Consider the following 22465-nt stretch of genomic DNA (forward strand, 5'->3'; position numbering starts at 1 on the left):
TTAAAAAATGCAGACTTGTGCAAATCTCTGCCTTCAGGATTCTAGGGCTTTCTGTGTTAAAGTCATTTGCACCCTAGAGGAGGAAAATAAAGAGCTTTTTGCTTACACAGAAAGAAGAATGAACGCTTACTGCTCATGGGACAAATTATTTGTAATATAGTCCCAGGACTATATCTTGTGTACCTGTTTCTCTCTTTTCTTAGCATGAAAATCTTGAGATGCAGCCTAGTTGTGCAGAAATTACTGATGGTTTGAACCGGGTTATCAGTGATAATAGAATACTGGTGCTTACTCTCTTCCATTTGTAAATGTAGTATAAAGAATCAACAGTATCTTATTTATTTGAATGATAGGGAGGAGAAAGAGATATGAGTTGATCTCATCTATTGTTTCTCCAACAGCCCAGACCATCCAGGGTGGTGGCAGGCACAAAATCAGGAGCTAAAAACTCATTCCAGTATCCCACATGGGTGATAGGTATCCTGCTACTTGAGCCATCTCCAGTAGGCTCCGAGAATGTGCATTAGCAACAAGGTGCAATTGGAAGTGGAGACAGGATTGGAATGTAGGCACGCCAGGATCAGATGTAGATGGTCCCATTCACAAAGTTTATGTCAAATAGACTCCCGTATTTTTTTTAAGATTTATTTATTTTCATTGCAAAGTCAGATATACAGAGAGGAGGAGAGACAGAGAGGAAAATCCTCCATCCTGTGATTCACTCCCCAAGTGAGCGCAACAGCCAATGCTGTGCCAATCTGAAGCCAGGAGCCAGGAACCAGGAACTTCCTCCAGGTCTCCCACATAGGTGCAGGGTCCCAAGGCTTTGGGCCGTCCTCAACTGCTTTCCCAGGCCACAAGCAGGGAGCTGGATGGGAAGTGGAGCTTCCGGGATTAGATCCGGTGCCCATATGAGATCCTGGCACGTTCAAGGCGAGGACTTTAGCCACCAGGCCACCACGCCAGGCCGATTCCCTTATTTTTACACACTTGTTTAGTTGAGTTGTAGCTGGTTTGGTGTAAGAGGAACATATCTGGAATTATTTTATGTAAATATGTGATTTAAATAAACGCCTTTAAAATACTTGGGAGGTAAAGAAATTCAGTATAAAAGGTTTTCAGTGACCTTTGGTACTAATATGTATGTATATATGCATGTGCCTACACAGAGTTTCAGACTCCTACATAGTCATATATCTGTAATACAAGTATGTTCTGTTTAAAGTGTACTTTTATGTCATTGTAGGGTACATGATTATGTGTAGTGATGACTGCTGTGTAATGGGCCACTGCTGTTCTTAGTGTTGCCATCAAGTGGGAAAGTGGATATTGGTGTTTTAAGTGGGAAAGTGCATTCACACATACATATGTGTAAATATATTTACTTATTCTTAGAGAAAGTTAAAGTTTACCTACACTTTGAAATAGGAATACTTTGTCTGTTACGCTGCAGGACAACATAGATCCTTGGGACCGAAAGATTCTAAGGTGAGAAGTCTAAAAATGGATGCCAGCATTTGGAGCAATGAACTCATAGAGGTAAGTTCCACTATGTGTGGCCAGAACTACAGAGGCTGTGGGCAAGGAATGCCATGGGATGATTTGAATCTCTAGGGGCTCTTTGATGGGGCTGTTAGCATATTATGAAATGGCTTAGAGCCTGATTGATAGTAATGACTCTTTTACACTAAATGATAATTTTTCTTTAAAAGTAAAAAGGTAAAAATTACGATTTACAGATGTGGCAGCTTTCTGACAATTAAACTAGAACCCTTTCTAACCCAGATTTGATAAAATATGAGAAAGGGCAGAATAAATACCAAGCAAAAGGCACGATTCATTTGATTGTGCTCTGTTACTGTGCTCAAGTCCAGCTGGCTCTCTGCTGTTTCATTTTTGCTCCTGTCCACTAGCACATCAAACCACGTACTCAGCCACGTACCTGAATCTGTCTCCATTTAAGTTACAAAGAATACTTTGCTGAAATTGGCATTGCTTATAGTTTCTTTCTAGCCTAAGTTTTTACCAGTATGGAAAGTAGCTAAGTTGTGTTAAAAATAGCTACTGTATGACTTTCACACTTCATCTTTTCAAATGAGTTGGATCTTTCATGTATTTTCTTGTATTTTATATTGGTTTATGCTTTAACTTGTAGCATGAGTCAATTTTCTGCAGATTAAAATATGTCAATGAACTGTTTTTAAATTTTTTTGACAATTAAGCTTTTTATCATCATTGGAAACAAAAGAGCAAATGATTTTTGGGCTGGTAATCTTCAAAAGGATGAAGAATTACACATGGATTCACCAGTGGAAAAGAGAAAAAACTTCATTATTCAGAAATACAAAGAAGGCAAATTCAGAAGGACCCTTTTGGCATCTCTCACTAAAGAAGAATTAAATAAGGTATACAGTACACCATAGTTTTATACCTCAGCTAGATTGTCTTTAAACATGTACCAGGATGTCTGATAAGAAATAAAAAGTGGGACAGGTTTTTGACTCGACAATGCTGCTTGGGATGCCTGCAGTCAGTATTGGAATGCCCAGGTTTGAATCTGGGCTTACCTGCTCCAAATCCTGCATTTCTTCTAATGTGCAACTTTTTTCTATTGTACAACTCAAATTAATTGGCAGATTTAGACTGAGTTATTGGCTCCTGGCATCAGCCTAGTTGAGCCTCTGCTATTATTTCTGGAGAGTGAATAAGGGACTAGGAGACCTGTTGTTGCCTGCCTGCTTCTGGCTTGCTCTTTGCCTTTCAAGTAAGTCAAAATAAATAAATAACTAAATACATTCCAAATATCAAAATGTCTCAGAGATAAGTGTTCAGTCGTAATTTCATATGTTGCTGACAATGTCACCAATGTTGCCATAGTTTACTGAGTTTATTGTTAACAAATTATGGCTTATCCAGTGAAGTCGTGTTTGCTTTGGGGGTCTTTGTTATGCTGTACCTTTTGGGGTCTTTGTTATGCTGTCTCTATGGTATTTTGGCAAAGAACGTTGTGAAGTTACTTCTAACTCTTCTAAATCTCTGCTTTCTCTTGCTATCTTATGTATTAGAAGGCTTTTTCTGTGTATAGACATTTAAAATCCATACCTTTAGAAGCCAGGATTTTTTAAGCCTCACATGATTTTTGTTTTTGTTTTCACATTTGTCAGTTCTTTTTCTATAAACTTAATGATAGTGCTGTTGGATAAGGACTCCTATTCTTGCAGCATTTGGCTGAACATTATCGAAAATAAATTCTGTTGTGCCCCTATGAAAAGAAAATGTATCAAATTGATTTGTATTTCTATTCTGGCTTAGTTCTCCGCAAATTAGTTTTCCCACTTTATTTATCTCGGAGTACTAGTTAGTAAAACTAGGTCACTAGGTAATTTTAAACAGGACATAGTAAATATAGATAAGTTCCTGAGCTGGGAAGGGACTGAAACAAGATGTCAGGAAATCATTTGGTTAGATGTTGGTTGTTGTTAAGATATGGAATCTTTTTGTGTAGCATTTTGAAGGATGTTGATTGCACCATTAAAATAACTGACTGGTTATGAGCTGTGGAATTAAAAGAAGATATCATAGACTATGATTAAACAAATCCTCTTTACTGGAGTTCGATGACTTAACTATGTAAAGAGGACACTGCACTCAGAGTGTCTGGGATACGATCCTACCACTGCTTCTTACCAAGATCCTGGCTGCTGTGCATTCTGGGAAGCAGGCTCAGATTGCTGCCATGCCTGGGAAGACCTGGATGGAATTCTTGGCTCCTGATTTTGGCCTGGCCCGAAATGATGAGTATTTGGGGAATGAATTAGCTGATGGATGAGCTAATTGCTTTTTTTGTCTTTCTGGTGCTCTTTTAAATAAATAACATTAAGAAGTTAAATTATGAATTTAGGAAGGTAATTGGTAGAGAGCAAGGCCATATGTTCCTTACATTCCTTTGCTACTTGATGCTAATACGAATCTTATAGCTGGCTAGTTACTGATACTCTCACTGGGGTCCTGTTGGCCTGCCACATATTTACTAAGAGCCAAGCCATTAGATTGTTTTAAATTATGTAGCAGTCAAACACATTTCTCTCAATTTTGGGGGAGCTGAATGTATCAGCTCTTATCTCCAATTAGGCCCTTTGAAATTGACTGTTTTTAATTTTTTTTTAAAAGAGGTGTATTTGGTAAATGTTGTATGCTTAGTGTAGAGATACAGTTCTGATAATAAATAGATTTGCCTCTTTATTCATGGTAACAACAGTAAAATCAAAAGGTTGGATGAAAGTAGCCACAATCCAACAACTTGAAGGAAAAATATCACATGACAAGAGAGAGTAAGAGGAAATATACATGGTTAAATTGAGGAAGTGAGACTGTAGGGATTTGAAAGGGATGACAGTAGTGTCAGTTCCAGGAACAATAGGTCCAAGTTCAACCAACAGATTAACGTGAAGTCTGAATGCAGGATTCAGGCTTTTGGATGCTGGTTTGAAGTGAATTCTGGAGGTGAGCTACACCACAGTACAAATTGTAATGATGGGCTTTCTGGACAGTGCCTGTGGTTCATCCTGGGACCTCTTAGCTGCTCAAGGGGCTGGCTAATGACTGCCCGATAGCTACATTACAGTGGACAGCTTCACCAGCAGTCTGTCCAGGTACTCCTTGGAGGAACGGAAGTAACCAACAACGAAAGAGATGAGGACTGACATCACGGGAAGAAAGGAGAGGGCAGCTTATTATTTTGAAGCAAAAAATACATGGTTTGGTCCATGCAATTGCTCGTTTCAGTGCCTCCTGTGTACTCTTCTCTCCACTCTCTTCCCAACAAAGCGAAGATGCTGAATTTGCCCTGCACTCAATAGTTCGCATTCTCAAAGCACAGTGATAATTTGGGTAGTTTATCAATCGGGATCATTCAGAAAATACTCACAGTTAGGAGAAATGTTATTACATTTGAGGTGAGTAGCAACCATTATCAGAGTGGCTAAGTGTAACCATATTTCTACTGCTCACAGGAGGGCTTAGAAGGGATATCAAAGTCCCAAGGCAATGCATTGCGACTTGGAGGGCTTCCATGGGCCTTTCAGTCCATCCAGTGCAAGGCTGTCTGCCTGCTACCTCCTTCAGGCCATGGTCATGATGAGTGTTTCAGGAAGAAGTAATTCAGCCTTCTTCTCATGACTTGCCCCCAGACTTTCACTGATGGGGAGTGTTAGAATCATATTTTCTTGCCTTTCAAGCTCTGTTTTCTTCTAATGACTAGGCTCTCTGTGCTGCTGTTGTGAAACCTGATGTTCTGGAAACGATGGCCTTGCTGTTCAGTGGAGCAGACGTCATGTGCGCAACTGGAGACCCTGTGCACAGCACTCCGTATTTGCTGGCCAAGAAAGCTGGGCAGAGTCTGCAGATGGAATTTCTTTACCACAACAAATTCTCAGGTCTGAGCCCATCCTTGCACTAACCTGCTCTTTTCTGATATATCCTTATAAGAATGGATGCATGAATGCACTTGCTTCTGTAATGCACTAAACTATTAGAATGAAGAAAAATGTAATTACCAAAATGATAGAGGATACATGAGACCTTTTTTATATCATGTCAAGAAAAAGTTTTAGGCATACATCTTTTATATTTGTCTAATCTTATAAATGGAAGATTAAAATAGTTAATCCTGCATAATCATTTCCACTAAAATTAAATCCGATTTTCATATATGAATACTAAGCATTACATAAGTGCATATTTGTAATTTTTATGCAAAGAAAGATAAAAGCATCTATATTTATTCTTTGGTAAATTTGAGGGTGCTGTTATTTAACTAATCTTCATATTTATAAGCAAAGGAAAAATAACTTTTGTATTTTACATGTGTCATTTTGAATCTTTTTCTAGATTTCCCCCAACATGACATTCATTCTGAGAGTGGATTAAGTCAGGAGGCCTCCCAGTCCACGTTCCTTTGTGACTTTCTGTATCAAGCTCCTACTGCGGCTTCTAAACTGGCTTCCGAGAAAAAACTGCTGGAAGGTATCTTTTCTGCTTTTAGATTTTTGTCAGATAAAACTTTATTCCATTATCAAAACAATTGGGTTTAAATTTTTCTTTCTTTTTTCCTTAAGATGTTAGATTTGATCTTACAGTGGAGAGATATTTTTGGAGGATTATAAATGCTTCCAGGCAAAGATGGTATTTCATGTACTGCAGCAGGGGCTTGCCACTGGGCTGCAATGTTGAGCAGGTTCCCAGCGGAGTTCACTGATGTGTACTTTCTTGGTGATTCGGTCTCAGATTTTAAACTTCATTTCCAAAATGAACCTGAAAGTCAACCCTTTCTTCTAGGGATGTACACCCTGACATGACCCAGTGTGACCATGTTAAGGATAATTGGTGACTTCTTCCGTGCATGTTAAGCATACCCCACAAAAAGGCGTGGTGCCAGCAGGCCTAAGTGTTTCCAACTTCACCAGACTTCAAATTTTGAATTTTTTTCAGAGTTTGGAATATTTGCATATATATATTATTACATCTTGGGGATGGGACCCGAGTCTGGACAGTGAAGTTCACTTGTGTTTCATATATACATAACCTGAAGGTAAATTAAACAGTGTTTTTAATAATTCTGTGCACAGAACGTTTCATAGTTTGAAATTTTCTGCGTGTGGCATCCTATCAGCATGCCAAAAGGTTCAGGGTTTAGGAGCATTTCACGTTTTCACATTTGAGATGGTTCACTTAAAGAATACTCAGGTGATACTAGACAGAATTTAGTATGCTCTGAGTATAAGACTGGCCCACATGAATAAAAGCACCAACAACACTTGTTGGCGAGGTTGCGGGGAAAAGGGATCCCTACTCCACTGCTGGTGGGACTGCAGGCTGGTACAGCCTCTATGGAAATCAGTATGGAGAATATTCAAACAACTCAAATTCAACATACCGTATGATCCAGCAATAGCACTCCTAGGAATATATCCAGAACAATTGTTTTATGAGAAACCAACATGCACTCCTATGCTCATAGCAGCACAATCAGTAATTGCAAAAACATGGAAGCAACCAAAATGCCCATCAACAGAGGATTGGATAAGAAAGCTATGGTTCATCTACTCCATGGAATACTACTCAGCTATTAAAAAAAACAAAATGCAGTTCTTTGTGGCCAAATGGGCTAAACTGGAAACCATAATGCTAAGGGAAATGAGCCAATCACAAAAGGTTAAATACCACATGTTTGCCTTAATTTAAGATGATATGATGTTATGTATAACATGTTATGTTTTGAATGTTATATGTTGTGTATAAACTAAATTGAAGTATAGGTGAGGTGGTCACAGAAGGTGGCTGGGAACTCGCATTTACTTTTAACATATTGGTTACTCATTACTATGTCAATTAATTCCATAATGATGTAAATTTTTGCTGATGGTATGTTGGAGCTTTCAATTGACTGGGATAATACTCTGCTAGCTCTGTCTTCAGACCAGAGAGGGTATACCTAAGAAGCCGTTGAACTTGACTGGACAATAAGATGCTGGACTCTATGTTTGGTATATGCTTGCAATGGGGGAATCTCAACTGAACTTGAGCTGTGGTTATGCAACAAGGTGGAGGAATCCACCATGGTGGGAGGGTTTGGGGAGGGGTGGGAGAACCCAAGTATCTGTGTAACTGTGTCACATAATACAATGTAATTAATGAAGTTAAATAAAAAAAAAAAAGAATACTCAGGTGATACTAGACAGAATTTAGTATGCTCTGAGTATAAGTGTATGTGTTTAAGCAAAATGAAAACTGAAGCAAGGTTTAAGAAAAAGATGATAATCAGTTTGATTTCAAAGTGCACTCCAGGTCTGGGGAATTAGCTGAGCAGCCTCTTAGTGGGAATTTATTCATTTACATCCTCGAGTCAACCTTGTGCTGGGTGTTGAATTTATGAAGAACAATCAAGACACAGACTTCATGCCCTTGTTAGTACATTTGTAGGAAGTTGTGAAGTAACTGCCAGAAAAGACAGTGAGACCTGTGGCTCAAACAGAGGAAGAAGAGATTAGCTGAATGGACTGATGGTTAACAAACCTCAGTAGCTCTAGCATTCATTCATTAACTGGTGAAATTTAGCAGTGTTAATTTATCAAAGAGCACGAGAATGGAAAACTCTAGGTTATCAGCTGTGATATGTGTGCATTTGAAGTGGTTACTTCATAATCAAAGTTTTATTTGTCCTCTCCATATACCCCCCAGAGCCAAATGGCACTGGTATGAACTCTGTTAGATTTTCTGAAGAGTCAGAGCCCTTGAGTGAGCATGCTGTCTGTACATGGCATTGTTTTGGAGACTGCACGAACAATAATTGTAATCTTCCCACAAAGTCTGCAGGCGAGTTGAGGTTAAAACAGTTTCATTGGGAAAAAAGGAATTAAGCATGAAGCAGAATTTGACACATGACTAGTGTTCTAATTGTTAAGGTAACACTTTGGGCTTGATCAAAGTGTTGTTGGCTAGGAAAGAGTAAAGTGACAATGTGTATTACCTTTAAATTTAGGTGGGCTGGTTCTTTCAGCACATAAAAAAAAGTTAGTTTTTATCCTTCCTTTACTGAGTCTGATAATAAATGACAAATATTAGAGAGAATTTTTTTTTCATCTTTTGCTGCTCTTGCCACTGTTTAACCTGTAAGTACTTCAAAGATAACTGATCAGAGGAAAGGTGGCAGAACTTAGATAACCTTTGAATTCACTAGAGCTGTTATTAAAATAATTGGATAAAGCTGTTAATATACTTGTCTGTGAGATCTTACAAGCTTTCTGGAATGTGTCCTGTAGCCACTGAGAGATCTTAGCCTCATGGTTCAAGCCACTTGACTTCAAAAAGATCAAATAGGACATTTGAAAAGCAAAATTGTGTTCTTAAAGCCTTTTAAAGTCTCTGGAGCAAATAAACACTTAAAAATTTTTTAGACAATTGTGGTTATAATATCTGAAAACTTGCCAGTTTGATATTGGACTATTGCATGCTGCCTACAACAATGCCAATACATGGTAAGCCTGTGATCACCATTTGTTGAGTGTATGACTGTTTCTACCTCTCTGTATGTCTTTTTGAAAGCAAGAGAGAGAGAGAGAATGATTGAATGCATGCATGAATGAATATTCATCCTCTGATTTACACCTCAAGTGGCCATCAGAGCCTGGCCAGGCTAAAGCCAGGAGCAAGGAACTCCATTCGGGCATCAGATGTTAGGGAACCATGTGCTTGGGCCATCTTCTGCTCCCTTCCCGGGTGGGTAAGTAGGAGGCTGGATTGGTAGTAGATCAGCCTGTCCTGCAACTGGCATTGCCATATGGGTATGTTAGTGTCAAAAATGGGAGCTTTACCTGTTAACATGCAAGCCCCAGAATGGCCGTTTCTTCAAGCATTTTACTACCAGTCTGAAAATGCAAGTTACGCCATTATATTTCAGCTTTTATCTGGGTATGAAGTGATTCACTTGTGGCCAGTATTTTGGCAGAATATGTTAAACTATCACCTGTAGTACTAACTTCTTTTTATGAGAACTAGTTCACCTCCTGGATGCCCTATTTCTGATTCAACTCCTTACTGCTGATAGCCTGGAAACGCTGCATAAATGGCCCCAGTGGTTGGCCCCCTGCCATCCACGTGGGAAACCTCAAGGAAAACCCTGGTTGCTGTCTTCCTTCTGGTACAACCCTTTGTTGTGGCCATGCTGGAAGTAAAGCAGTGGGTAAAATTCTCTCTCTCTCTCTCTCTCTCTCTCTGTCTCTCTCTCCCCCTCACCTTCCCCTTGCATGTGTGTGTCTTCCCTATCGCTCTGTAACTTTGCTTTTCAAATCATTTTTTTCCTAAAAAAATGATGCAGTTACTAGCACACAGCATATCTTATATAAAAGATCCCATTGAAAAGAGGACATGTTAAACTGTTAAGCAGTAGTTTGTTTTCTCTGTTTTCCATCCTCCATTTGGGATTCTTAGTAGTGTTGCTAATGGAGCTCTAGCCGCTGTGGTCATGTTGGGAGGGAATCAATGGATGAAAAATTTTCCTCTCTGTCTCTCCTCCTCTCTGTATATCTGATTTTCCAATAAAAACAAACACATCTTTTTTTAAAAAAAAATATATATATATAATACAAACAATGTGTAAAAACCAAATGAATATCTTGCAATTTGTTATTAATTCCTTGTTTATACTGCCATGGAACAGTGGTCTTTTTCCTTTTAGCTTGGTGAATATTATGGTTAGTGGTGCATAAGCCTGTGATTAAAGTAAATTAAAATTATGTTTTTGCAGAAATTAGAGAAAAATAAAGGAGGGGATTGAGGAAAGGAAAATAGGAGAAGGAAGTATGTTTATGTTAGAATTATATCTATGAAATGGATGAAAACTGTTCTTTTTATAGTAATGATTTAAAAAATTGAATAAGAAGAAGTGAATAGCCTCTCTGCCTAGTGCACCCATTTTACACACAAGGTCTTGTCTGTTGAAAAGCTGAGTCCTGAGACGCATCCATTGCGTGCCCCCACTTTCACTCTAGTGGACATCATGCAGTAAGTGATTAACAGTTAGACCTGTGCTGCACAGAGGGTTGCACAGGGGCTATTGACATTTCTTAAAGTCAGAGTCAAGAGTTCACGTCTAAATTGGCCTAAGCAGACAGATATCATCCAGGATAATTTTGCCAAAGCTTTTCATTGCTTCCCAAATCAATAGAAATGTCAAGATTTCCCATCACAGCTGTGCTGCTATAAATCCTCAAGGGTAATATCTGTGCCTACCTTGTCCGACCTCTGGCCCATTTCACTTATGAAACTAAAGCTAATAAATGGTTATAGAAATGATAATATGACAGAACTAAATCTCCTCAAGCCCATATTTCTAACTTAAAATGAGTTTGTGTGCACCTCTGTCATTTGTTTCCCATTAGAATTTGCATAATTAGATTCTGCATCCACATGTATTTTATGCATCATTCATTTGGCACTGTTTGTTAGGACTTTCAGATGTCTCCCACTTGTCTAGTGAAAGAGGCACAAACTCTGGAACACCTGTCATGTGAGGCCCTGGAGGCCTGGCCTCTGTCATGAACCTGCTGGCTTGTGTACCATTTCCCCACTTGGTGTGTAATCTTATCTGTCCAAATAGGAGTTTGGATTTCCTCTTCTGTGACTTTGCTTACGCTGTTCTTTCTCAGAATCAGGAAATGCTCGTGGCTCTGCATACACTGTTTTAGAGGCGTGCTTTCCCAGTCATAAGGGACTGTTTTAAAGCTGTTTCTTTCTGTGAAGATTTTTCTGACGTTTCCTCTCTGAGGGTGGCTTCTGTCCTTGAAACTTCTGGTCTCCTAAACATGCTACCCGATGGTTGTAGTTCCAGACTCCTATTGCCTCGCATAGGATTACAAGCTACCAGTGAGGACAGTCAGAACCCTCATCTCTACCAGTGGTGAACTTCTGTGTGTTGACAATTCTGGAGGTTTTGTATTCTTCTCTTATGAAGATTATTGTGGTTTTGAGCTCTCTTTTTTCAAGAGCAATAGAAGATTTCTTTGTGCTGTTTGCCTCTTGGCATTCTGACTTCACACTTCATATGGTGATCTCTTTTTCATAGTATATGTATATCTCTTAGAGTTTGCTCCTGTTGAACATCTCTCCTGGACACTGTGATTTGAAGACCTCCCTGTCCTAAGGTTCTGATGATGTGATAAAAGAGAATTTAAGGAGCAGTGTAACATATTGTTTCTTACAATTTTTTTTAAAAAAACTGTCCATACTTCATTTGATACTTAGAGAAATTTTACAACAGTGCAAAGAATTGTCTTGTATCTTTTACCCAGCTAGCTTAAACCCTGTTTGAAGTTACTTTATCCTCATTCTTAGTGTGTATGTATACACACACTAATATTCAAACACATATGCATTTTTACTTGTCTGCTCTTCACCTTATGCTGGCTCATTTCTGCACTGGAGCATGTGACAGCCATTTTTTTATTGTAAGGTTTGGCTCTCTGTCCTGAGTGGATCCTCCTTTTACTTTTTATGTAATCTTCAAAACACTGTAGCCTGGCATCTTGCACTGCACTTATAGTAAAGTAGACAGCTGCTTTATTATCAAGACCCACAGGTGTTTTTCTCCACAATCATTTTATTGGATATCTTGTTATATTTAATGTTGTTTATAAAGGCGGCCTGTGTTGTAATGAAGTTAGTAAAACCTATAATGCTGGCATTCCATTTGGGCACCTGTTTGATCCCAGGCTGATTCAATTCCCAGTGAAAAAGCAGTGGAATATGGCTCAAATGCTTGTTCCCCCTGCACCCATGTGGAACATTTGAATGAAGCTCCTGGGTTCTCTGTGGCCCTTGGTCGGCTGTTGTGGCCATCTAGGGAGTGAACCAGCAGGTGAAAGATGTCTCTGTCTTTACCTTTATCTCTCTACCTCCAACTTTTAAATAAATAAATATTTTTTTTCTGAAAAACAAAAAGAAATGCTCTATTTATACTCTATTTTATACATGTTCTCTTCTTACTTGCTTTGTAGTTCACCTGGACACCTCTCTTCATCACGTCCTATAGTTTTAAGATTTCTGAGACGTTACATTTAGTTACAATATATTTTGAACTGCCACCTTCATCCTGAAGTCATTGTAGTTACCAAGACCTTTCCTTGGCTTCTTAGTGCACACTTGAATTGGATTTTTACCCTCTGATTCATTGTTGCTAATAAAAACTGTTATTGCAGGGCGCTTGCCTTTAGCTGATTTTCCTACATAATGAATATCATTGTCCATCTTGTAATCAAAGCTAAAAATGATAACTGTGATTAGTGAATTCTCTTTACTTCTTGTAATCATGAGTGTGTTTAATTTCCTGAAAACACACATGTGTCCTTGTGTTTCCTGGTCCTTCTAAATCACTAGTCTCAATATCTCTCACTTAAACCTCTGTCAACAGAGGCCTATGGCCTTGTCCTGTCACATCCGTTTGCCTTGGTAAGAAAAAAAAATCTGATATCATTTTACTACCAGAACCATTTTCAAAAGTTCAGCATCATCTATTAAACAAGAATCAGTAGGTTTTGAAAACCAGTCAACAGTCAATATGGATTTTGGGGACCAGATGGTCTGTCTCATTTCAGAGGCAAAGCTACCACTTGATGAGCGTGGGTGTGGGTGTTCTCCATTACTAACTTTATTTATGATGAGAGATGATCTGACGTGACCTGTAAACTTTGGGAACTACTTCCAAAGCCAGAGGAGTTTTATATTCCCTGACCAAGCCATTCAGAACACTGCAAGTAGCAATTCCTTCTTCTTTGGGATACCCACCTGTGATCAGCTGCTGCCCTGTGTCTTCTTCCAAACACTCGACAGATGTTTTTTCTTCCTAATCCTTTGTACAGACATCAGTTTTACAATTTCAGAGTTCATTTGCAAACAAGTGGTTCATGGATCCTCTGGCTATCAACGTCACAGTCATTTTTACCTTGTACATTCTTTTTTGTTAGGTTGCAAAATTTTTTTAAAGCAGAAAGTGTTACACCTTTATTTCCCATGTAACAGTAACAGGCTCATTATAATGGAATGCATTTATTTATGTGAGTGCAGTTACTATTTCAAACTATGCTTTTTTAAAAAATGGATGTATGTTATAGCTCATTTGTTACTTGTTTTGCTCTAAATTTATAGAGACGAGTAAGAAGTGGTGTGTTTTGGAAGGAGGCTTCTTGAGTTACTATGAAAATGATAAATCTACCACACCTAATGGTACAGTTAATATCAGTGAGGTGATCTGCCTGGCTATACACAAAGAAGACTTCTATTTAAATACTGGGTAAGTCTATCATTAACACAAAATGCAAGATATTTTCAGATAATTGGCACACTAGGTAAAAAGGACTTTGTTATCATTGTATTTCTTTAATTGCTTCTGAAAGTTCTTTAGGAAAACTCACAAAGAAGTAGGAAAATGAAATATTATATGAGGTATATATATATATAATATTTGCATCTAATCATGAGAAACTTTATAGTATTCTCTTTATCATAATAATTCTTTTGCAGTATGTATTTATTACTTCACATAGTGGATGAATGACAATTGTTGAATTCATTTGAGTATCGTGAGTAAAATAGATGAAAATGAGAAATATTCAGTGATGAATTGTTCACAATGAAATGAAATATTAAGCAAATGTAATAGCATAGAAATGCTAAATTTCTCAAAACTCTGTGCTGGAATTAAAAAAAAAATTATTGCAAAGGCGTATATACAGAGAGATGGAGAGACAGAGAGGAAGATGCTCTGTCCCATGATTCACTTCCTGAGCAGCTGCAACAGCCGGAGCTGTGCTGGGAACCCAGAGCCTCTTCTGTGTCTTCCACACAGATGCCGGGTCCCAAGGGTCTGGCCATCCTCGACTGCTTTCCCAGGACACAGGCAGGGAGCTGGATGGGAAGTGGGGCTGTCAGGACACGACCTCAGCCACTCGACTACCGTGCTGGACCTCGTGCTGAAATTTTTCATGCTCTAAAAGAAGTACTTGAGAAATAAAGTGGGATGTTGGGGAGGCCCATGTTGTGGCTTGTGACGTAGGGATAAAACTGCTGCCACCAGCTGTGACATCAGGGCTGGTCACTGGTCTGAGTTCTCGCTACCCCAGTTCTAACCCAGCTCCCTGCCAGTGTGCCCGAGAAAGCAGCAAAGAATTTGGGTTCCTGCACCACGTGGGAGAAAAAGTTACTGGCTTGTTGCTTCGGTTTGCCCTGGCTACAGCCATTGTGACCATCTCTCTTCCCTTGTTCTTTCACTGTAACTTTTTCTTGATAAAAATAAAATAATCCTTAGAAAGCAGGAAGTGTTATTTATGTAGCGTGTTCGACTTAATTTGACTTAATAATTCAACTAAATTTTAGGACTTTGGGAGACAGACTATCTAAGATCTTTGGTCTGAAAGTTTCTTGTCATGTTTTGTGTTATATTTAATGAAAAGTAGTATAAGTATTAAATCTGAAAAATCAGCTTCATAAGATCATAACATTTTAATGAAATTTTTATTACAAAGCTATATATTTACATAACGTTACACAGAATATATACAGGCTGAGGTGACTAGCAAAATGCAGTGTGTTCTTTTGTGTGAAAAAGGTTGTTAGTTGATTTACTTTAAACTCAATAGTGCTGTTCTAATGAGTTGTCACTTTAATATGGCATAATATAAAATTTTAAAATAAATGCACTGCATATTTCAGTTGCTAAATTAAGAAATAAATTGGAACTTAAAGAGAATCAACATTTATTCATATCAACACATAAAATACAACCAAAAATATAAATTTATGAAATGTTACCAATGCTAGCAGAGATGGTCTTTTCAGATTTTGTGTTTTTAGGTTATAATAGCACACACACTTCACAAAAAAGGACCAATGTCAGGACATGGGGTATCACTCTAATTGTGTTTGTGGAACAAGTGATGAAGTTAGGGGGCATGGCAGAAGATAATTTTTGGCTAAGAACAGAAGAGGGCTGCTTGTTCTTGGGATAGATTTGCTTTGAGATATTCGTCAAGGCAGAATGGTCTGGAGAGGACAGAGGATACCAGATGCAACCCTGTGCCATATTGGCCGGCTGAAGACTGTCCAGGGCATATGCATGGTCATCCAGTGAGTCATCTGAATCACTTGTGAACAGTCCAGACCCATCAGCAAAGTGGTGTTAGGATGGGTGAGGAGGTCGAGTTCACATTTTTTTCCCATTTAAAAAGAAATTTAATTAAAAATGTCACCTGTGGGTCTGGAGAAGTAGCCTAGCAGCTAAAGGATCCTTGCACATGCCAGGATCCCAAATGGGCACCGGTTCTAATCCCAGGAGCCCTGCTTCCCATCCAGCTTCCTGCCTGTGGCCTGGGAAAGCAGTTGAGGATGGCCCAAAACCTTGGGACCCTGCACCTGTGTGGGAGACCTAGAAGAAGCTCTTGGCTCCAGGCTTCAGAATTGGCTTAGTTCTGGCCATTGTGGCTACCTGGGGAGTGAATCATCAGATGGAAGATCTTCCTCTCTCTCTCCTCCTTTTGTATCTGACTTTTCAATAAAAATAACTAAATCTTTAAAAAAATGTCACCTGTATACTGTTCGGTAAGAACCATGTACAGTGGTTAATGGTGTCTATTTATTCATGCATGCTACAGGCCTGTCTTTATTTTTGAGATCTACCTACCCTCTGAGCGTGTGTTTTTATTTGGAGCTGAAACATCTCAAGCTCAAAGAAGGTGGACAGAGGCAATATCCAAGGTACTTAAGTGTTATCTTATTATCTGAAACCCAGAAAGGATTCTTAGCGTCTGAGGTTGAGCTTCAGGGTTCCATGAAAATTTCATGTAGGGTTCTAGGAAAAATGTCTGTTCATTAGGTTTTCATAGTTTATGCTCACAGGAGGTTAGTTGATACCTTTCTACAGCTTTAATCAATCAGTGATCTTGGAAATCTCATTCTTTGAACTAAGCCAATAATTTGATAATTAAATTATTTTCAGGGTTGTTGATTTTATGTAACCTTTTCTATGTAAATTCCTTACTGATGGAGTGTACGAAGGGGAAGGAAAATTAACCTGTAAAAATATGTAAAATGTGTAAAATATGTAAGTGGAGAAAACAGTGAATGTTGATGTTTTTGAAAAGGCCACAAATGTAAGAGTAAGTCTTCATGTCTCAGCTTCCATGGAGGCTGAAAAATGGTTTAAGAAGCTGGCATTTCTAGATGTATTCCCTACTGGTTAGCTTTGAGACACGGAGCAAGTTGTTTTAAATTGGGGCGACCGAGATAATTTTTCCACCTTTCCTGATGTCTGTTGTCAAGGAAGGGATTTCCTATTTTCACTGTCTATATTACTTTTCTGTATTTGTTTTAACAGCATTTTGTTCCCTTTGTTGCTGAAAACTTAACAGAAACTGACTACGACTTGATTGGCCAACTCTTCTACAAAGACTGCCATGCACTGGATCAGTGGAGAAAAGGCTGGTTTGCTATGGACAAATGCAATTTGCATTTTTGCCTTCAGAATCCGGAAGTTCAGGAAGACAGGATGCACTTAAGAAGACTTCAAGAGTTAAGTAAGATGCTCCTCTCTTAGGAATGCATTTCCTCATGGGTGCAGTACTGGTAGCTTCTACACAAAATTAAGGCTTACTCTATAACTTGGGACCATGTAGTATTACTAATTAATGATAGCATTAATTATGTGTTTTTTTAGATTAGTATTTTTACAAATGTACTTATGCTTTCATTTTTGTTGTCCTTTCCTAGCAATCAGCACAATGGTTCAAAATGGAGATAAATTGGATGTCTTACTCTTGGTGGAAAAAGGCCGGTATGTGCCTTTTTGCTCTTTTTATTTTAACAGTTGTGGAGATTGGGCTGTTTTGAGTGTCTGATTGGGAAAGAAACCATTACTGTCAAACCTGTTGGGAATCTCCTGAATCATGTGTGTAAAATATATGTCAGCTTTCTTCATAGAAGGAGTCCGCCAATGAAGTTTGTACTTTTTACATTCTTGCATTAGTTGCTCAATGTGCTCAGATTTTTATAGTTTTCTGAGAACCCAGGTTCCTAGGGAACATACACATTTACGTATTTTTGAAGCAGTTTGTTAATTGTAAATGTATTTTCATTGGAGATATATGATACATATAAAATCCTGAATTGTGTATAAATATGGGAATTCTATCACTATAATTTAGTTTTTCTCCATTTATTTACTTTCTCAGTAACTATGTGAATGATCTACCCTGCATGGAGGATTGTTTCCAGGTGTTGAAGATAAAGCAGTGAATACATAAACAGTGTTGCTATCCTCCTGTAGTATGAACACCTGTGAGAGAAACAACCTAAGAAGACACAAAGTAGTTATGCAGTATTATGTCTATCAGTTTTAAATACCATGAAGAAAAATATGCAGGGAAAACAGGTTGTGAATAGGATTCTGTGCTAATGAGGGCAATATGAGAGGCTGTTTGTGATGAGACAGCTGATTAAGGGAAGACACTTGTGTGTGGATAGTGTTCCTGAAGACCTTGCAAGATGGTTGGTCTGCAAGGCTGTGGCTTGGGAAATCTGAAAAAAATCAGAGAATTGGAAGAAATAATTTAGCAATAAATATCTCCAGGCCAGATTATAAAGAAGCCTAAAGTTCAATATGTGAGAAGATTTTAATTGTGTTCACAATGTGTGATGGGACGCTGCGTAGTCAAAGAGCTAGGATGTGGAATGATTTCATCTGTGTTTTTAAAGGCGTGGTGTGACTCCAGTTGTATAAGCTTTGGAGAAATGAGGGTGAAAGTGAGGGTCTAGATAAGATGATGTTATAGAGACCAGGAAAAAGATGATTTCCCCAAGACTCTAGGGTTGATGAGCGATAGGTACATTGTGGAAGTAGAGGTAGCCGAGTATGCTGATGGGTCAGATGAGTGTGAGGGCCAAGGATAACCCTCAAGTTTAGAGTCTGAATAATATGTGATTGTGCTGTGTTTTTTTTTCCCCCACTAAGGGCAAGATAACCAACAACAGGGATAATAGAGTCAAGGTATTAATAGGTTTCAGGCAATAGATCAAGAGTCGTGCTTTAGCAATGGCACCTACGAGATGTGTGTTGCCTGGCAAAATGGAGCTGGGGAGTAGATGGAGAAACAGGACATAAAGTGGTTACACCTGGAGACATGAACTAAAGTTATGTTGGATGGGTTTACCTAAAAGGAAGGGTAAGGATGGAAAAGAGAGTTGAGGATATAGCAGCCTGGGGACTTTGAATGTGTAAAGGTCTGTGAGATGAGGATAATTCTCAGCTGTTTGGGATCTACTAAGCATGGGGGAGACCCAGGTGATGCTCCTGGTCCTTGGCTGTGGGCTGGCTTGCCTCTGACTTTTGCGTTTATCTGGGGAATAAAGTAGCGGATGGAGGCTCTTCCCATCTCTCTTCATCTGCCTCTGTGTAAACTGCCTTTTAAATAAAGAAGTCTTCACAAACAAAAACAAATGGAAAAAAAATATGAGGGTGATTAAGTAAAGAAACTGGAAAAGAAATAGCTTGGGTTTCTTGGAACAATTACTGTTTCTTAAACAAATTGCCATTTTTTTTCTTAATTTCTCATTATTTGCTTAAAAACAAACCCCTCAGTAACATTGGTTCAAAGTGTTTAGCCACTGTTATAGTGCAAAAATAATTTGCCAACCCTGTGTAAAAAATTTAGCAAAATCAGCCTTCCCTCTGGTAATTTTTCTTGCTCATGACAAGGTTAATGACTTTCAACAGTTAACTGAACCTGTCTTTCCTGCTTCTTCGTGGGAGGACACCAGCAGCTCCACACAGCTAGGGTATTGCTGATTAGACATTTATGTCAAGAGTGTGTTTTGTAACTTCCACGCATAGCTAGGACTTTGCTTTTCACTTACTTATTCCTGGGATCATGATGGTTAATGATACCTTTGGTTTTGATTTTTAATACCAGGTGATATATTCACTCTGATATGAAGAGTATTATTAATTATATGTTCAGAAATAGTCTTATGTGTAGATAGTACAATGGAATTAAATCCAAATGAGAATACAATTTGACAGTCATTTTTCCAAAGAAGGAGGGCAGTGTTCAATAATACAGATTTGGCATCTGAGCTCACAGAGCTTGTATTTGTAAACAGATAAGCAACTATCTTTTTAATAGTTGACTTCACTACATGTATCACTTTGAATTATTGTATCAGGTTATTATAGTTAAGATTTATTTTCCTACCCTTTTAAATCTAACTGGGTTTGGCCAATGGGATGAAGGTTAATTACAATGTAGCAGACATGTATCAAACCTAATCAGTTTGATGAGTTACTGTTTAATGTTTGCTGCATGGAGTGCACTCCCTTATGAATGCAAGATATGGAAGGCAGAAGAATAAATGTTTTTGTTATTTTGCCATTACTAGTTTATGGGAGTTACATGATAAAATCCATTTGTAAAATTGTGGTCTCTGAATTAATTGAAAAATGCAACAGTAAGAGAATTCCAAGATAATAGTCACAGATTCTTCATGTTTCCAGTGATAATTTAGAAATCTTTGTCTATCTGTGCGAGTAACCAATCATTTGGAAGCATTATTTATTTATTTAAAAAGCTAAGGTGACAGTGAGGGGAGTATGTCTTCCATTAGTTGAGTGACCCCTATGCCAAAGCCAGAAGCGAGGAACTCCAGCTAGGTCTCCTACAAGAGAGACAGGGACGCAAACACCTGGGCATCATCTTTCTTTTCCAAGAGCATTAGAAGGAAGCTGAATCAGAAGTGGTGTTAGGTCCGTGACACTTACATCTGGCCTACATTGAACTACCAGATCCCAGCTTCAGCCTTGGCCACTCCCTAAATGCTGTGGTGTTTGGGGGATTGAATTTAAATGTGTACATCAATCATATAGTTATGTATTGTCATTATCAAAGATAGGTACTATTCATCATTGTGTGTTCTATACTTTTATACAATATTTTATACAATAAATACTTTTATACACCACAATGACCACAAACACACGAGTAATATATTTCTCTATGGCGTTTTAATGATTACAATACCACTATACAATGGGGAGCTTTTTTGTTTGTTTGTTTTTTCTTTTTAGCTCTGGTATGAACTTGTGGGTTCCATTGTTTAAGTTTTTGTGTAATGGAATTGGTAAGAACTATGTGGCAAGGATTGTATTGTAAGAACAAAAGAACAATGAGAAGTATCAAGCACTGCCAAGGACTGAGGATGCTTGAGTGGTATAAAGTCAGTCTGATTATTTGGAGGTTGGTGGAAGTGACAGCAGTTAGCAGGCCAGTTTAAAACTTGTGAGGACAGTCTGTTAAGGTTAATGGAACCGGTGAAGTAAGAAGGTTATCTTAGGAAGGGAATTGTTGTACAGTTTGTTTGGGAGTAGTTTGAATTTGTGTAAGATTATGGTTTGTTGGAGAAGAGAGGTAAAAAAGGAGTAGCTGATGGTGTAAAACAGAGACCTTGAAAGGGACAAGATCCGTCAAATTTATTCTTGTAAAAGAGTGAGGTGTTGATGGGTGCTGTGTGTTGGGATCTTCCTGGAGCTGGTATGGGATGTTGAATGGTGTAGCAGCAGATGGTTTTCACATGCTTTGGGATGCAGGAGATAGGGTGACTGCTGAGTTTCTGTCTGGATGGGGTAAGGAATGTCATCTACTTAATTGCGAAATCCACTCTGCTTCCACAGGACCCAAGAATACCAGTTAGTTTTACTTGTGATTGCTGAAGAGATGTCCCATACAATGTTAAAATATAAAAAGGTCATTGCGTTGTTCTTTTCTATCTCTGTTAATGTTAATCCACATGGGAGATAATGACTATATAATAAAATTGATTGTGGTAGATTTGTCAATGACAGATGAAACTGTAGCCTTGGGAAATAAAACAGCTTCTGGTTACTCATTTTGATGGCAAAAATAGTGAAAATAATTGAAAGAGAAAACTAACCAGCCATAAGTTTTAACATTTGCTAGCAAGAGCTTGATAACAGTATTGTAAATCATAACTAAGTCAAGTAAATTTAATTTCACATCTTTTTCCTTGTCCTTGTCAACCTTTGATTAACATGCTAAACTGTATGTTTCTTAAGGTGCAAAACTATGTAAATGTTCTTTGAAAGAAAAGTTCATAACTAATCACTGCATGGAGCCCCTATTTAGATAAATATTTCAGTATACATTTTTTTTAATATTTATAGTGTGAGTGTCTTTGGACAGAAAAGTATTACAATACTGTTTTATACACAGAGCATTTTTGCTGTGAATAGCTCTAAACAGAAGGTGTTCCAGATGGTGTCCCTTTAATGTGTGTTTTCTGTGTATTTTTAAAATTATTATTTTGGAAAATAAAGCTTTCTTGATTATAAGGGTTCCTGGCATGATGTTTGATACTGTAATTGGGATTAGAGTCTGCTTTTCTTTAAGGCCTTGGTTTGGATTTCTTTATGTTAAAAAATCATATTTTTTAATATCTGTTGTTAGCAGATATTCTGCACCAGGAGGTTAGAAGTCATTTTCCTGGACTGTGGATCATATCTCCACTGTGACTGAAGTGTTCAATAGACTACCATCTCTTTTTCTCCAAATTTGAAAACTCTTCTTGCACTTTGACCTTCATCTCAGTGTGTCTGTTTCTAATAAACAGGCTGCCGTGCTCACTATTTCCTCATTCTAGAACTGCACGGCCATTTGCCAAGGACATATATTGAGCCGTTCTTCCAAAGTTGCTGGTTACAATCAGCATAAGGAATGATGCAGCCATATTACCAGACGCAGAAAAGACTGCTGTGTTGTTTGTCATTTCCTTTTAGATTCCTTGGTTGACCTATGGAGTAAAGCATGATGCACTTCCAAGGCTGGCTGCATTTCAGTTTTAATCGCAAATTCTA

The 22465-nt window shown here is 38.2% G+C and overlaps 1 protein-coding gene across 3 annotated transcripts in view; it reads left to right on the plus strand.

The window, feature by feature from the left end:
* The window catches only part of ARAP2 (ArfGAP with RhoGAP domain, ankyrin repeat and PH domain 2), a 150900-nt gene that overhangs the window by 67642 nt on the left and 60793 nt on the right, over nucleotides 1-22465 (plus strand). For all 3 annotated transcript variants that reach the window (XM_004579161.4, XM_058670225.1, XM_058670224.1), the window contains exons 11-18: nucleotides 1454-1539; nucleotides 2223-2405; nucleotides 5261-5435; nucleotides 5890-6024; nucleotides 13699-13843; nucleotides 16200-16302; nucleotides 16922-17120; nucleotides 17314-17377. In XM_004579161.4, the coding sequence (XP_004579218.2) occupies nucleotides 1454-1539; nucleotides 2223-2405; nucleotides 5261-5435; nucleotides 5890-6024; nucleotides 13699-13843; nucleotides 16200-16302; nucleotides 16922-17120; nucleotides 17314-17377 (1090 nt within the window). The remainder of the gene's footprint in view (nucleotides 1-1453; nucleotides 1540-2222; nucleotides 2406-5260; nucleotides 5436-5889; nucleotides 6025-13698; nucleotides 13844-16199; nucleotides 16303-16921; nucleotides 17121-17313; nucleotides 17378-22465) is intronic.

The sequence above is a fragment of the Ochotona princeps genome, chromosome 11 (assembly GCF_030435755.1).
Source record: "Ochotona princeps isolate mOchPri1 chromosome 11, mOchPri1.hap1, whole genome shotgun sequence".
Lineage (NCBI taxonomy): Eukaryota > Metazoa > Chordata > Mammalia > Lagomorpha > Ochotonidae > Ochotona > Ochotona princeps.